The 17352-nt window shown below is 45.4% G+C and overlaps 1 protein-coding gene across 1 annotated transcript in view; it reads right to left on the reverse strand.

The window, feature by feature from the left end:
- Positions 1-17352, reverse strand: part of LOC126160312 (acetylcholinesterase-like) — a gene marked incomplete at its 5' end in the record, with an annotated part of 424414 nt that overhangs the window by 363691 nt on the left and 43371 nt on the right. The window contains one exon of the mRNA XM_049916899.1: positions 13298-13756. Within this exon, the coding sequence (XP_049772856.1) occupies positions 13298-13756 (459 nt within the window). The remainder of the gene's footprint in view (positions 1-13297; positions 13757-17352) is intronic.

The raw sequence follows: 17352 nt of genomic DNA on the forward strand, positions 1-17352 counted from the left end.
CAGTGTTGAAATATCAAAAAGCTTTGGCTGGTTTCGTTGTCTACGGGCTGGGATACGTAGTTGCCGCATACAAGCCAAATACTGCTGAGTCTACAGTACACAACATGAATATACACATGAATCGAATGGTCGAAGGTTCCTATCACTCAGTAATAGAGAAATTTCAATGTAACATTTACAAATGAAAGATTGCAATTAAATAAATTCTGCAGGTACTATTTTAACGAATTTAAATGATGAGTACGATAGCAGAAGTACCTATAACAATGCCGTCGATGGTCCATCAATTAAATAAAATATAAGTTGAATAACAGGGAAACAATAGATTCCTACTTCACGTAATCAGTTATGAGCAACAACATGGCTCGCGAGATATTCACTTCTAAACGCATACTACGTCCTCACTGCAGAAGGCACGGAACTATCACAAGTGCACAAGTCGCCACTACGACATAGTTCTATCATTCTGCAACCATGTGCAAACTGCTCAACTCTCCAAGTCTTGCCCGCGACTATGCATCTATCGCCCCGTACTGTTCAGAACTCACTGTGTCCTATGCGACTGTCCGTCACGCCGGACTGTTCAGAACTGCGTTGTCCTCTTCTCTAGGCGCTTCAGTCCGGAATCGCGCTGCTGCTACGGTCGCAGGTTCGAATCCGGCCACGGCCATGGATGTGTGTGATGCTCTTAGGCTAGTTAGGTTTAAGTAGTTCTAAGTCTATGGGACTGATGACCTCAGATGATAAGTCCTATAGGGCTTAGAGCCATTTGAAGCATTTTCTTTCCTCCTCTCTGGAAATGATTCTCCTCTCCCACTTCCATACAGTCTCTCCACATGTCCCTTTTGGAACTATCCCTGTGATTGGCTAGAGCGCTTCCGCCCTGTCTCCAAGCCAACGCACACTCACAAACGTAATGAAACACATTCGAAATACTGGATTTACATTCAAATAACTTGAAATTAAATAAATATTCATAGGGCTGGACTATAAATATATATAATATATAATATATAATATATAATATATAATCAAATTAAATAAACATATATCAAAGGAACAGAAGCAAAAGGTACAGCCATAGCCTAAAGTCTGTGCTTTTTGAAACAGTAAATATTTGACCAATTTCTTCATGAATAGTCTATGACGGATATAAACAAAGTCATAGATGAATAAATATATTTATAAGCATGCTGCTACCGTATTTTCGTGTAACTGTGCAGAACGTATGGCCTAATACGATCGATAGTAATCGGACACTTTGACCTCCAATAAACGATGTACTATTTAAGTTACATGTCTGTAATTTATACCAATTTAGATTTACGCTAATAGCTTTCTAAAGACATGTCTGTCGACAAAATGGGATGAACCGTTTAAATATTGGAAATTCGTTGCTGGGTGTTACTTGTATAATTTATCGTCAGATACTAAACTTTAGACAAATAAAGATTTTGAAAATCTTATTGCACCATCAGAATCGTCGTGCAAATAATAGTAATGTACATGATTCCAGAATGAGATTTTCACTCTGCAGCGGAGTGTGCGCTGATATGAAACTTCCTGGCAGATTAAAACTGCGTGCCCGACCGAGACTCGAACTCGGGACCTTTGCATTTCGCGGGCAAGTGCTCTACCATCTGAGCTACCGAAGCACGACTCACGCCCGGTACTCACAGCTTTACTTCTGCCAGTACCTCGTCTCCTACCTTCCAAACTTTACAGAAGCTCTCTTGCGAAACTTGCAGAACTAGCACTCCTGAAAGAAAGGATATTGCGGAGACATGGCTTAGCCACAGCCTGGGGGATGTTTCCAGAATGAGATTTTCACTCTGCAGCGGAGTGTGCGCTGATATGAAACTTCCTGGCAGATTAAAACTGTGTGCCCGACCGAGTCTCGAACTCGCGACCTTTGCATTTCGCGGGCAAGTGCTCTAGTTTGGAAGGTAGGAGACGAGGTACTGGCAGAAGTAAAGCTGTGACTACCGGGCGTGAGTCGTGCTTCGGTAGCTCAGATGGTAGAGCACTTGCCCGCGAAATGCAAAGGTCCCGAGTTCGAGTCTCGGTCAGGCACGCAGTTTTAATCTGCCAGGAAGTTTCAGTAATGTACATGTTTCTTTTTGAATTATCATAATTCACCTGGCTACAATTAATTTCCGTACGAACTGTGAAATCTGTACCATGATGGTTTCACATAGTCCACCATCTTTGGCACTGTCGGCATACAAGTCACCAAGGAATTCCCAGCCACGGGGTCGACCAGGACCCCGGCTGACGTTCTGCACCACGCGGCCGCCGACGAGCCGCGGCCTGCCAACTACGAACTTAGAATATTTTTAGGGCGTCACAGCTCGCCCTTTGCCTCAGCGTACGCCAGGGGCCATCTGTGCGATGGAGCATGAAACGTCGTTTATGTGAAAAGGCCACCTGTCGCCAGTCAGTGGACATCCAATAGTGGTACTGGCGCGCAAATCGCGCACCCTTCGTCGCCGATGAACACCTATCAGCGTGGGTGCATGCAGCAACGTTTGCTGATCGGTCGTGGAAGAGACGCTATTGCAGCCACTTGGTTCATCAGGGCGCTCAGCTGCTTCACACTTGCACCACTCTTCGCCCTTTCACATCTCCGTAGTCGTCTTTCACACGTGTTATCTACAGCCCGTTCTCGATCGCAGTTGCCTCGGCACCGTTTCCGGATAGCTCCATTTTGCTATGCACGGTATACTTTAACCATTACGGCACGCGAAAAGTTTACGAACTTAAACGTTGCTGTAATGCTTCCACTGTTGGCCAGAAAGCCAATAATCGTGCTCTTTTGGACGTCAGATAAATGGCCCCGTTTCCGCATTGCGGCGGCGACTGCACTATTTATGCGTACACCGACATGCTTTACGTGCCACCCCTGCTACTGCTGCTTCCTACCGTCTGTGAGTGGTTACTGCACGTAGGCGTCGAACATAAGTGGTGGTCACATTGACGTCACTGGGTCGTGTACACTGGATGTGTCACGCAAGTGATTTAAGGGCTGTAAATGCAACATCACAGTTCACTCGACACAATTTTTCTGAACACAGTTCTGGAAACTACGCCATGGCAAGCGAGTAACTGGAAAGGGGGACTAATAAGATTTCCTTCAGTCTTTACTGCCTACATTCGGGAAAAGTTAGTCTTTCTTTTCCTTAGGTAAGCATCTTTCCCCCTCTCTCTTGCCTTTCTCGATTTTCTGTGGTTTGCTGGTATCACTTTTGCGTTCATGAATCGAATCGGATTTGTTGTTGACAACATGGACAGCACATGGACTGGTCACCTTTACCAGTGTGCAATATTGACAAGGCTGCAAGGCCATTCACATTGCTAGCTCTCAGTCTATCAACTATTAAATATCCCGTTTTAAACACAGCACATTATCTAGAAATTTCGAGAGCCTTAGCTTTCACGCTACTTTAGTCTGCGAAAGCTAACTGAAAAATGTGGAAATAAATGTATGTAAATAATGTCCTTAGGGGGCGGGGGAAAGAAGTCAAGATCCTTGTAAACTACTCCACTGCCCCCCCCCCCCCCCCACACACACACACTTTTCATCGGTGCTTTTGAGAGTTAAGGAGATAATGGGACGGAGTTCGACGTCCATACATCAATAGAGGGCATTGTGACGATCCATATACCTGTGCAACAGTGAGTGGCAGCGGAATGCAGCGGTAAGGTACAAGCATTTCCGGGCAACGCTTCATTCCTACTTTTTTTTTTATATACACCTGTACGTGTACCATTCTTGTTTCAGTCACGTAGTTAACTACGACTGCTGTGGCCAGGATGCTTCGTAGTCAGAAGCGTTAGTGTAAAACGACCCGTCGTTGGTGTCAATAGTTTTGGCGCGTGTAGGACATAACATAAACAGGAAAAGTAAAAGACTGTGTCCTTGCTTAAGAAAATACTGGATCACTGCCATGCATACTGGATCACTGCCATGCATACACACACACACACACACACACATATATATATATATATATATATATATATATATATATATATATATATATATATATATATATATCCTGGAAATTGAAATAAGAACACCGTGAATTCATTGTCCTAGGAAGGGGAAACTTTATTGACACATTCCTGGGGTCAGATACATCACTTGATCACATTGACAGAACCACAGGCACATACACACAGGCATCAGAGCATGCACAATGTCGGCACTAGTACAGTGTATATCCACCTTTCGCAGCAATGCAGGCTGCTATTCTCCCATGGAGACGATCGTAGAGATGCTGGATGTAGTCCTGTGGAACGGCTTGCCATGCCATTTCCACCTGGCGCCTCAGTTGGACCAGCGTTCGTGCTGGACGTGCAGACCGCGTGAGACGACGCTTCATCCAGTCCCAAACATGCTCAATGGGGGACAGATCCGGAGATCTTGCTGGCCAGGGTAGTTGACTTACACCTTCTAGAGCACGTTGGGTGGCACGGGATACATGCGGACGTGCATTGTCCTGTTGGAACAGCAAGTTCCCTTGCCGGTCTAGGAATGGTAGAACGATGGGTTCGATGACGGTTTGGATGTACCGTGCACTATTCAGTGTCCCCTCGACGATCAAAAGTGGTGTAGGGCCAGTGTAGGAGATCGCTCCCCACACCATGATGCCGGGTGTTGGCCCTGTGTGCCTCGGTCGTATGCATTCCTGATTGTGGCGCTCACCTGCACGGCGCCAAACACGCATACGGCCATCATTGGCACCAAGGCAGAAGCGACTCTCATCGCTGAAGACGACACGTCTCCATTCGTCCCTCCATTCACGCCTGTCGCGACACCACTGGAGGCGGGCTGCACGATGTTGGGGCGTGAGCGGAAGACGGCCTAACGGTGTGCGGGACCGTAGCCCAGCTTCATGGAGACGGTTGCGAATGGTCCTCGCCGATACCCCAGGAGCAACAGTGTCCCTAATTTGCTGGGAAGTGGCGGTGCGGTCCCCTACGGCACTGCATAGGATCCTACGGTCTTGGCGTGCATCCGTGCATCGCTGCGGTCCGGTCCCAGGTCGACGGGCACGTGCACCTTCCGCCGACCACTGGCGACAACATCGATGTACTGTGGAGACCTCACGCCCCACGTGTTGAGCAATTCGGCGGTACGTCCACCCGGCCTCCCGCATGCCCACTATACGCCCTCGCTCAAAGTCCGTCAACTGCACATACGGTTCACGTCCACGCTGTCGCGGCATGCTACCAGTGTTAAAGACTGCGATGGAGCTCCGTATGCCACGGCAAACTGGCTGACACTGACGGCGGCGGTGCACAAATGCTACGCAGCTAGCGCCATTCGACGGCCAACACCGCGGTTCCTGGTGTGTCCGCTGTGCCGTGCGTGTGATCATTGCTTGTACAGCCATCTCGCAGTGTCCGGAGCAAGTATGGTGGGTCTGACACACCGGTGTCAATGTGTTCTTTTTTCCATTTCCAGGAGTGTATATATATATATATATACACTCCTGGAAATGGAAAAAAGAACACATTGACACTGGTGTGTCAGACATACACTCCTGGAAATGGAAAAAAGAACACATTGACACTGGTGTGTCAGACCCACCATACTTGCTCCGGACACTGCGAGAGGGTTGTACAAGCAATGATCACACGCACGGCACAGCGGACACACCAGGAACCGCGGTGTTGGCCGTCCAATGGCGCTAGCTGCGCAGCATTTGTGCACCGCCGCCGTCAGTGTCAGCCAGTTTGCCGTGGAATACGGAGCTCCATCGCAGTCTTTAACACGTAGCATGCCGCGACAGCGTGGACGTGAACCTTATGTGCAGTTGACGGACTTTGAGCGAGGGCGTATAGTGGGCATGCGGGAGGCCGGGTGGACGTACCGCCGAATTGCTCAACACGTGGGGCGTGAGGTCTCCACAGTACATCGATGTTGTCGCCAGTGGTCGGCGGAAGGTGCACGTGCCCGTCGACCTGGGACTGGACCGCAGCGACGCACGGATGCACGCCAAGACCGTAGGATCCTACGCAGTGCCGTAGGGGACCGCACCGCCACTTCCCAGCCAATTAGGGACACTGTTGCTCCTGGGGTATCGGCGAGGACCATTCGCAACCGTCTCCATGAAGCTGGGCTACGGTCCCGCACACCGTTAGGCCGTCTTCCGCTCACGCCCCAACATCGTGCAGCCCGCCTCCAGTGGTGTCGCGACAGGCGTGAATGGAGGGACGAATGGAGACGTGTCGTCTTCAGCGATGAGAGTCGCTTCTGCCTTGGTGCCAATGATGGTCGTATGCGTGTTTGGCGCCGTGCAGGTGAGTGCCACAATCAGGACTGCATACGACCGAGGCACACAGGGCCAACACCTGGCATCATGGTGTGGGGAGCGATCTCCTACACTGGCCGTACACCACTGGTGATCGTCGAGGGGACACTGAATAGTGCACGGTACATCCAAACCGTCATCGAACCCATCGTTCTACCATTCCTAGACCGGCAAGGGAACTTTATGTTCCAACAGGACAATGCACGTCCGCATGTATCCCGTGCCACCCAACGTGCTCTAGAAGGTGTAAGTCAACTACCCTGGCCAGCAAGATCTCCGGATCTGTCCCCCATTGAGCATGTTTGGGACTGGATGAAGCGTCGTCTCACGCGGTCTGCACGTCCAGCACGAACGCTGGTCCAACTGAGGCGCCAGGTGGAAATGGCATGGCAAGCCGTTCCGCAGGACTACATCCAGCATCTCTACGATCGTCTCCACGGGAGAATAGCAGCCTGCATTGCTGCGAAAGGTGGATATACACTGTACTAGTGCCGACATTGTGCATGCTCTGTTGCCTGTGTCTATGTGCCTGTGGTTCTGTCAGTGTGATCATGTGATGTATCTGACCCCAGGAATGTGTCAATAAAGTTTCCCCTTCCTGGGACAATGAATTCACGGTGTTCTTACTTCAATTTCCAGGAGTATATATATATATATATATATATATATATATATATATATATATATATATATATATATATATATATATATTACTAGCAGATTTCATGGTAGTACAGGGTAATTCTGTGACGATGCTACAAACTTGCAGAATGATGGAGCAGATGATTTTCGAAATTTTACCTCACTATTCTGCTGTGTATAGAAAAGGAGGTTATTTCACCTTTAGACGTGGACGTGTGTACATTTTTCGAAATTATTTTTGTATTTTAGGTAGGTTTCTTCGTTTAGAATATTACTCTGATCTTTGTTTGATGTGACTACTAATTTCCATTTCCTTGAGGTAGATCTGATATCTGCTTTCAACAGCTATGTGTAAAACTGACATGCACTGTGATGTGTCTGTCGCTTCATGATTTTGTTCTATAATATGTACTATAATATGTGTACAGCACGTGTAAGGGATCCGTGTTCCCACGAACATAGATCGTAGTATCCGACGCCCGGGTCGATAGGAGACAGGAGTCGATTGTCGAGCGCTGCAGGAGGCAGTGAGACGAGTGTCGAGTGCAGAGTAGCACGGGAGTGTGTCGAGTGAGCGGTGGTGCTGGAGAGACGGGCAAGAATGGTGGTCGAGTAAATTTACCGGAGTGTAACAGATGAGCGCGTCCCCCTAATCGTCGTGGGGTGGACCCTCATCGATACCAATTCGCGAGTGATATGACACCAAGAGTGACAAGTGCCGAATTCCGTGTTTCGCGTCAACCGCGTCGCCCAGCAACAACCATGGATTGCAGTGAGGATTGTTGTGAATGTTAACCATCAGCATTGCATGTGACGAAGTACTGGAAATCAGCAACCAATAAAAAGATATAACTGTGATTAGACGTGTAAGGCAAAGGTAGCAACTGCTTCAGAATTTGTGTGTTAGTAGGAAATATATATCAGTTTGTACATCGCAACCTTTGTGACCCTTAATAATAAACAAACTTTCAATCATTCCACTGTTCAATCTCAGAACAGCCGCACTCGGTTGAAATACCCCCAAAACCACAGCAGAAAAACCGATAGCCTTTCATCCATTAAGCACACGGTCATATAATCATAATAATTAACTGTTTGGCGGCTTCGATAAATTACACAAAACCCAATGAGGAATTTTAATCGGGGGTGTTTCAAACGCTGATGGATTATTTTCATCATTATTCATCTGTTCATGGTATCTCGTTTTAAAATGTCTCCCCGTTTAAATTTTAGTTCACAATCTCCAGATCGAGAAAATTTTTTGGGTTGTTCTAGTAAATGCCATATGTGTGTGTTGGACATTGTAATCAAAAATTATAAACGAGCCCCAATCCCCATGGCATATAGCATTATATATTGTACTGTTGTGTACCTTCTGTGTATATATTGTCGTTCTTCAAATTCTCGAAAACCTTCATGAGGACTATGATTGTCTAAAAATTGAGCATGAACTGTAGCTTGTATAGTACTACTGTAGACCTTTGCCATGCTTTCAAGGCTTTAGAAACAGCACATGTTCCTACGAACTGTATAATTTACAGAATCGCTGAATCGTAATACGGTATTTTCAGAGACATAATTGTGAAACTGTGAAGTTAATTTCCACTCGAAGGCTTCTTTACTGTCGTTCCCTGTACTGTGTGATCTCTTGCGGTATTACAGTTTAAGGAAAGTGCAGAGATTCACAAAGAATACAGGTATTTCTACTTTTTGAAAGGGCGGCCAGAACAGTCATATTAGGTCGCAGTATTCGTGAAAGCCATTGTTTAAATGTGTAGGAGCTCCTAGCACACACCCCTGTACTGTATAAATATATTTCATCGTGGTATTTGTTGCCAATGACACGAACCGATTCAACTACCTCTGCAGCATTCACACGGTGATCACTGGCCAGAAAAATAAACTGGACATTCATAACGTTATCGTGCAGCATGTGCACAAAGAATGTGTACCATTTTGCACGTTCTGCGAGACAAAACCCAGAATTTGAAACCTAATTGCAGGTTGCGAGGCGTCAAATGTGTTGCTCTCAACCTGTTGTTTATTTGTACACATTATCGCATGTCCTTTGTCTCCTGCTGATTATTAAGTAGAAATTAATTAGCATGCCATGAACTACACGAGTATTAAAAAAACTTTCAACAATCGTGTAGCATCAACTGATATAGTCCTATGTATCCATGAAGTACAAAAGTTTAAAAAAATTAATATCAAATCGCCATATAAAAAAGGCTACAGATCTTAAACGTTTATTAATAAAGGCAATAAATTCCTTATATGAGTCTGCGATCATTATGGATTTCTAGCGGAGGAAAAGTATAACTGGAGTACTTGTTTAGATGTTTGGCATTCTGGCAGACGTGGAATAAAGTAGTGAAAAGAAGCGTGAAAAAAATAATAATAATTTCAACCGATCTATACCAGAGTGTTGTGCAAAGCAACACCGCAAGTGAAGAGTTATAATAAATTTAGCATCAAATATTTAATACACAAATGACGCTGATGGCAGATGACAATTGATCCTCTCACACTGAAGATGTGTACGTAGTGATCGCAACAAATATTCGTAACCAGCAACGTGTAATAATTAGATTTTCGTCATAGTGTGGAACAGTGCTGGAAGGACACTAGCTTCCTGGGATTACTAGTACGTGAAGCCTCTGCACGTGCAGAAGTGTGAGTGCATCAAGTCGTTCGTTGGCCATCCGCAATTTTGCAGTTGCCTGTGTAATGAGCTTCGCGCGTAATGAGATACCAAAGAGGGGTACTTTATACCTCCTAGTACGTTGTTTCTTACACAGAGAAAATTCTGTTGAACCACTCTAAGTGTCTGGAGAAGCTCTCTTCCAGACGTGAAATGAAATCTTCAAAAACTTCAAGGCAATTTGTTGTCTGCCGCTACTCTTACACTCGACAAGCTAAACTTCCATTTTCATCAGACATTCCATGTGATAAGTGCAAATTGTTACCTATCAATGTACGTATATGTCGCTGACATTTACTTTACAAAATTGAAGTGAAACTACTGTATTCTTTTTAAGATGCCACACCACGCTCTATCGTGAACGTAGCACAGCAAGGCACTTCATGTCGTTCTGAAGCAAGCCGACCTCGGTTCGTGGGGACAATCCTCTGGCCTGGTTTAAAGTGTCAATTATATTTTGACAAGTTACATTGCTTGAGTTACTTTGGTAGGCGACCACCTCTCACTTTACTTCTCACCTGTTCTGTTATTACTATCATAATTGCAGTGTTGCAATATGAGATGGTGCATTTGAATTGTGTACCATAAATTAAGAAGAGATGCTGTCTGAAATCCCTATTTACCAATAACTGGATTCAGTATATGACACAACCAGGTTGTCTAGTCTAATCGGCTCCCACAGTTAACAGTTGGTACGAGACGGAAATTAGGTTACCAATTTATTTGCATCGTCCTCTGGCTTCAAATAATAATGCAGCGGGTGCTCTGCTGGTCGTGATAGTGAAATACTACGTACCAAAACACTTGCATGTCTTCCCTCTCGTATCTCGCTGCAGAAAATGATCTGCACGAGTTTAATGGCAATATTAAGGACACTAGCAATATATAACATAAGTTCAGTGTGATGTTGTCCGTAGCTGAAGGTTACTAATTTTCCGTCATGTTATAGACTTCTGGCCTTTCCCTGTATCTCTGCACCGTACGGCAATTGAACCCCGAAACACATCCAGTTCACGGCCGTCCTGCAAAATCATAATAGAAAAATATTCCAGCAAGGAGTCCTCGAGTGTGTAGCTGTTGTTTTGGAAGTACTACACAAACGAAAATTTCAAGTCTGGTGCAAATTCACAGTTTGTATCTCCAATAAACTCTCTTTCCACAGTAACATACCAGTGAACTTAAGAGTACCGTAGCTTTCTTCACATTTACGATGAAGAAGAATCCTGGTGATTAGTACAGTACAAGATAATTCCTCCACGTAAAGCCGCTTCGCCAGCTCTGAATGACTCACTTTTAAGGAATCTGCAGTTCGTTTTATTTGCCATAGGTCAGTGTCATATTCCCTCACTCCACGAGACACTGCGAAGAGAGTCTTATAATCAGACTCATGGTGTTAGTATATTGTATGACATCCAAAAACTGTGGGCTGTGCCAATACTTTTAGTCCCCTTGCGAGCCAAATACTAGCGATAATAATCCTTTCCCCAAGAGTATGTGAAAGGGCTTCTTCAGAATCTAGACACAACTTACGAGGGTAGATTGAAAAATTCTTCCAACATAATAGAAACGAACGAATATTCAGAGTAGTCTCTCAGAGGACTAATGCACTTGGTCCAGTGATGTTCCGATGCATGGATTACATATCGAAAATTAGATTCCTCCAGGCCTCCAAAATAATTGTCTTTGGATGTTAGTTCGTTGTTTGAACGAAATATCTGTCCACCGAGGAATATTTCGAACTTGTGGACGAGATGGAAAGTTGATGGAGCCACATCAGGCGAAGAACGGCGGATAAGATGGATTTGGCAATAATTTGTACACTACTGGCTATTAAAATTACTACACCACTAAGATGACGTGCTATAGACGCGAATTTTAATCGACAGAAAGGATGCTGTGATATGCAAATGATTTGCTTTTCAGAGCATTCACACAAGGTTGGCGCCGGTGGCGACACCTACAACGCGCTGACATGAGGAAAGTTTCCAACCGATTTCTCATACACAAACAGCTGTTGACCGGCGTTGCCTGGTGAAACGTTGTTGCGATGCCTCGTGTAAGGAGGAGAAATGCGTACCATCAGGTTTCCGACTTTGATAAAGGTCGGATTGTAGCATATCGCGACTGCGGTTTATCGTAACGGGATATTGCTGCTCGTGTTGGTAGAGATCCAATGACTGTTAGCAGAATATGGAATCGGTGGGTTCAGGAGGGTAATACGAAACGCCGTGCTGCATCCCAACGGCCTCGTATCGCTAGCAGTCGAGAAGACGGGCATCTTATCAGCATGGCTGTAACGAATCGTGCAGCCACGTCTCGATCCCTGAGTCAACAGATGGGGACGTTTGCAAGACAACAACCATCTGAACGAACAGTTCGACGACGTTTGTAGCAGCATGGCCTATCAGCTCGGAGACCATGGGTGCAGTTACCCTTGACGCTGCACCACAGACAGGAGCGCCTGCGATGGTGTACTCAACGTCGAACCTGGGTGCACGAATGGCAAAACGTCATTTTTTCGGATGAATCCAGGTTCTGTTTACAGCATCATGATGGTCGCATCCGTGTTTGGCGACATGGCGGTGAACGCACATTGGAAGCGTGTATTCGTCATCGCCATACTGGCGTATCACGCGGCGTGATAGTAAGGGGTGCCATTGGCTACACGTCTCGGCCACCTCTTGTTCGCATTGACGGCACTTTGAAGGGTGGACGTTACATTTCAGATATGTTACGACCCGTGGCTCTACCCTTCATTCGATCCCTGCGAAACACCACATTTCAGGAGGGTAATGCGCGACCGCATGTTGCAGGTCCTCTACGTGCCTTTCTGGATACAGAAAATGTTCGAGTGCTGCCCTGGCCAGAACATTCTCCAGATCTCTCACCAGCTGAAAACGGCTGGTCAATGGTGGCCGAGCAACTGGTTCGTTAGAAGACGCCAGTCACTACTCTTGATGAACTGTGGTGTCGTGTTGAAGCTGCATGGGCAGCTGTACCTGTACACGCCATCCAAGCTCTGTTGGACTCAACGCCCAGGCGTATCAAGGCCGTTATTACGGCCAGAGGTGGTTGTTCTGGGTAGTGATTTTTCAGGATCTATGCACCCAAACTGAGTGAAAATGTCATCACGTGTCAGTTCTAGTGTAATATATTTGTCCGAAGAATACCGGTTTATCATCTGCATTTCTTCTTGGTGTAGCAATTGTAATGGCCAGTAGTGTATTTCAGATCATGTGTTTTGGTCACATAAACAAGAGTTGTGCATGGGTGCGCACTGTTTTGATGAAAGATGATTTCATTCCTTGCCAAACGTTACCTTTTGTTCGCCTATATTTTGCTATAGTTGGTCTACGATGTTACCGTAGAATGGTCTCGTAACGGTTTGACCAATGGAGAGATAGTTTATAATGAGATTCCCTTTCGCATCTCAGGAAATCGTATAGGTATTCGTTAGCGTCCCCAGTATATGGTCATATAACATCTTCTTTCTTTGGTGGTGTTAGGCTATGGCGTGCAATAAAGGGTCATTACACAGTACACGGAAGTCTATTTTATCAGTCGATTCGCTGAGTGGTGTGCATCACTTGAAACCATTAGACTGCTAAATACCCCTACGCCGTGTACTCACCCCGTCTTGGCGAAGTTGGCCCAGTAGCGCATCATGCGGCGGCTCAGCTCGACCTCATGCGGCGTGTAGCCCTTGCGCGGGTCGAGCGGCTCGCCGAACACGTAGTTGATCTCGTCGCCGTGCATGACTCCCGTCCACGACGGCCACGGGTTGCCGGCGGAGCGGTGTTTGAAGTAGTACATGTACACGTTGTTGCCCGTCTCCGCGTAGCGGTGCGCGAACTCGTTCACGTTGCACGTGAAGTGGTAGTCGCCCACCATCTTGTCCAGGGCGTCGCGGTTGCCGATCGGGTCGTCCGGGTTTGCCCAGTCGGTGTACTCGAAGACGATCGCCTGGCGCGCCACGTTGTTGACGTACGGGTTGAGCTCCCGCACCGCCTTGAGGTACTCGTCGCGGCTCACGTACACGTCCTCCTCCTTGCGGAACAGCTCCGTCAGGTAGTAGATGATGAAGTAGTACCTGCGGGAGCGTCAGGGTATCTTCAACTCGTACCGAAGCCAGGCTGCAGTTACAAGTGAAAAAGAACAAGAGAGGAAAGATTTGTTTGGGACAGGAGTGAGAGATGACTGTGACATATTTCCGTTGCCACACTGCGTTAGCAGTAAACGAAATCGAAGTGAACTGGATGTTAAGTTCACGGCAAGAAATAATAATAATAAAAAAAAAGACTGAGGCATGCCGCTGATGCTGTAATACTGTCGGGAATGGCAAAGACGCCGTAATACTGTCAGAATCTGCAAAGGTTGCAACATCAGTTAAACGGAATGGAGTGTCTTGAAAAAAAAATTGTAAGTTGACTGTCAACTAAAATAAATTAAGGGCACAGGAATGTAGTGGAATTAAATCAGGCTATGGGACAGTAAAAGTAGTAGACGAATATCGCTACTAGTGCACAACGTAAAGAAGGACGTAAAACGCAGATTAGGAAGAGCTAGAATAGAGTTCCTGAAAAAGACAAGTGTTATAATGTGCAGCATAAATTTAAGTGTCAAAAGTCTTTTCTGAAGTATCTCTGCTTGGATTGCAGCCTTCTACAGTAGTACAATGTGGACCAAGATGGGAATACACATTTTCGAAACTGGGAGCTACACACATATGTTGAAGGTTAGATAGGTAGGTAGGTCGAATGCTCAATGAGGAGACACTGAATGGCAATGAAATGAAGTTTACGGTAAAACGTAATCAACAGAAGGTATCGCTTGCTAGAACACATCCTGAGGCATCAAGGAATCGTCAGTTGGTAGTAGAGGCAAGTGGTTGAGGGGGGGCGGGAGGGGGGGGGTAAAAATTGGAGAGTTAGAACAACCCTTGGACACAGTCAACAAGTTCAAATGGATATATGTTGAAGAATAGGCCAAAATGAAAAGACTTTAAGAGGAAAGGCTACAGTGGAGAGATGCATAAATCTGATCTTCGGACAATAATCTGTGGTGGCTAATGAATACAAAAAGAGGTAACTCAAACTACACAGTTACTCTAAAGAGACATTAAAAATAGGTTTGATTTGGTTGGCTGTTCTCTTTAGTTGTATATTTATTACCTTATTAATTATGAACGTGATGGCACTCACCAGCTCCCGTTTACTTCATGGGCGTTAGTTTTCGATCAACACATTTAAGGAGCGTACATGTAATGTATAATTTGACCGGTTATTCTTTCTAAAGACATCATCGTCACATTTGACTATTAAAACAAGTTATCACCATTGCATTGGATGCAGGTTAGCCATTTTGAAGTGGTGTACAAGGAAAGTTTAGTACTCCAGTTCACCCAAAAATATGAAAAGTTCTATATGAAGCTGGTATCTGTACAGATACCATTGGCGACTTGCAGCTCTCGAACAATGAAATTACAATGCCGTTAGTAATGAGTGTAGTGGGCAGGGGCACTACAAATGTAGTGTGTGGACAGAAAGTTGGAAATGTGGGTCGCACGGGGAGCGTGCTATAGAACGTCTGCCATGTAAGCAGGAGGTCCCGGGATACAGTCACGGTCGGGGTATACATTTTTCAACTGTACCCGTTGATATTTATCAACGCCTGTAACCAGCTAAAGGTATGGATTTCATTATAATTTCATGAAAAATTCTTTCCTGTATATATGGCATCAGATCCACGAAATGAGAAAGTAACGTTCTTGGCAACTCTTTCAGAAGTGCCAACAACGTTAAATAAACAATCTATGGATATTATGATGACATATAAATTAGTCATTCCTTACATATACTACAGCGTGTTCCGCTGACGTCCAGTTCAAAATTGTTAAACATCGAAAACTGTAATAGTGGAAACATTAACTTTGAACCTCAGCCACTGATGTAATGTGACTATTCTCTCGCATCGGGAACATTATGCGGGCATCTCCACGACGGAATTAAAGGTACCTTTACAGTTGTGCGACTTTCCGTGCGCACAAGGTGTACGCAACCGTTGCACGTAGAGGCGGGGGAGCATGCACCGGTGTAAAGTTGCGCAGGCCTCAGAATTGTACTCTCAGATGCGCAGAGGTCTCCCCCCACCGAACGGGAGATACGTGTCTCTCCTTGCGCGTGGGGAAAGCACAGCCGAACGACGACTAGCCGCAAGGCAGACAGCTGTTAGCGCACTTTGGAATAATGCCTAGCTCCTATTAGCTGTGCTTTTGTCGGGAAGAGACCTTGGAAAGTACATTACCATTCAAATGTATTATACCTTAAAATCTGTAAGTGTACTAATAGCTCATGCTTACTTCAGTGAAAGACCATTTGTATTGAAGCCTTGTGAGCTGAAGGTGACGGCGTACGTTTTATACAGTTCAAGCGACCAATTAGTAAACATGCGCCTCGGCTTTACCATGGATCATATACAGTTACATTGTCTCGAATTTCGCCCCCTGACTCAAGTAACGCTGACCGTTGCAGCTTACTATATATGATCCGAACCATTTCACTTTTCTGATACTCTCAGCAGATATACCACTGTCTTGAATAATAACGGGCAGGGCTACGCGCCTCTCCACTTACGTTGTAGCTACGGCAGGAACGCAATTGAGGCCTACAGTTTATCCCCAAGGTTACCGTGAAATACTGTGAAGTTAACAATTACTGTAAACAAACTATGTAATAACGAATGAACTGTCGGTATTTGTTCTGTAGCTCCAGTGGCGTACATCGGGTAATTGCCGCCCAGTGAAACTGCGACTCTGAGAACCGCTACCCCTCCGAGCGGAAAACTATGCCATCCTCCCATCCACGACCGTTTTGGTTAGCTCCACATTAATGTTTAGCCTGTTTTTTTTCGTTTATTTAGACCAATATTACTTTATAATTCAGTGAAAGATAGACATTTCATTAAGTCTACAGTGTGTGATGTTATTCCAAATACAAATGGTTCAAATGGCTCTGAGCACTATGGGACTCAACTGCTGTGGTCATCAGTCCCCTAGAACTTATAACTACTTAAACCTAACTAACCTAAGGACATCACACACACCCATGCCCGAGGCAGGATTCGAACCGGCGACCGTAGCAGTCGCGCCGTTCCGGACTGCGCGCCTAGAACCGCGAGACCACCGCGGCCGGCTATTCCAAATACAGAAAACACGTAATCCAAACCGGCATGCTTGCAACAATATCATTCCATTTTCATTTTTTATATTAGATCTATGAAAAGGTGCGATAAACAACAAACATAAAATGTAGTAGATACGCTTTAACTGCGTTGGCTCATTTCTCTTAAGGGGGATAGGACATCAAACGGGGCGACTTGGAGCAGGAGAGGCACCACAGGACATTTTAATTTCCTCTGTCTATACTTTTAAAAATAAATTCATAAAACTTTAACAGCATGACCAGGAAGGATTCAGGATTCATATTCATAGCAGTGGAAGCTCAAAAACGTAACAAAACACATTTCGTTTACATGTGAAATTTCATCATTTTTTCACTTACTACTGGCTGCATTTGTTGCTATAGGTACACTTTTCTTCCTAAGTAAGAGAGATTCTTCGATGAATTTTGCGCAGCATACAAACCATAGTTACAGGTGTATGAAACTCTAGAAGTTATTTAATTTATG

Source organism: Schistocerca cancellata, chromosome 2 (genome assembly GCF_023864275.1).
Source record: "Schistocerca cancellata isolate TAMUIC-IGC-003103 chromosome 2, iqSchCanc2.1, whole genome shotgun sequence".
Classification (NCBI taxonomy): domain Eukaryota; kingdom Metazoa; phylum Arthropoda; class Insecta; order Orthoptera; family Acrididae; genus Schistocerca; species Schistocerca cancellata.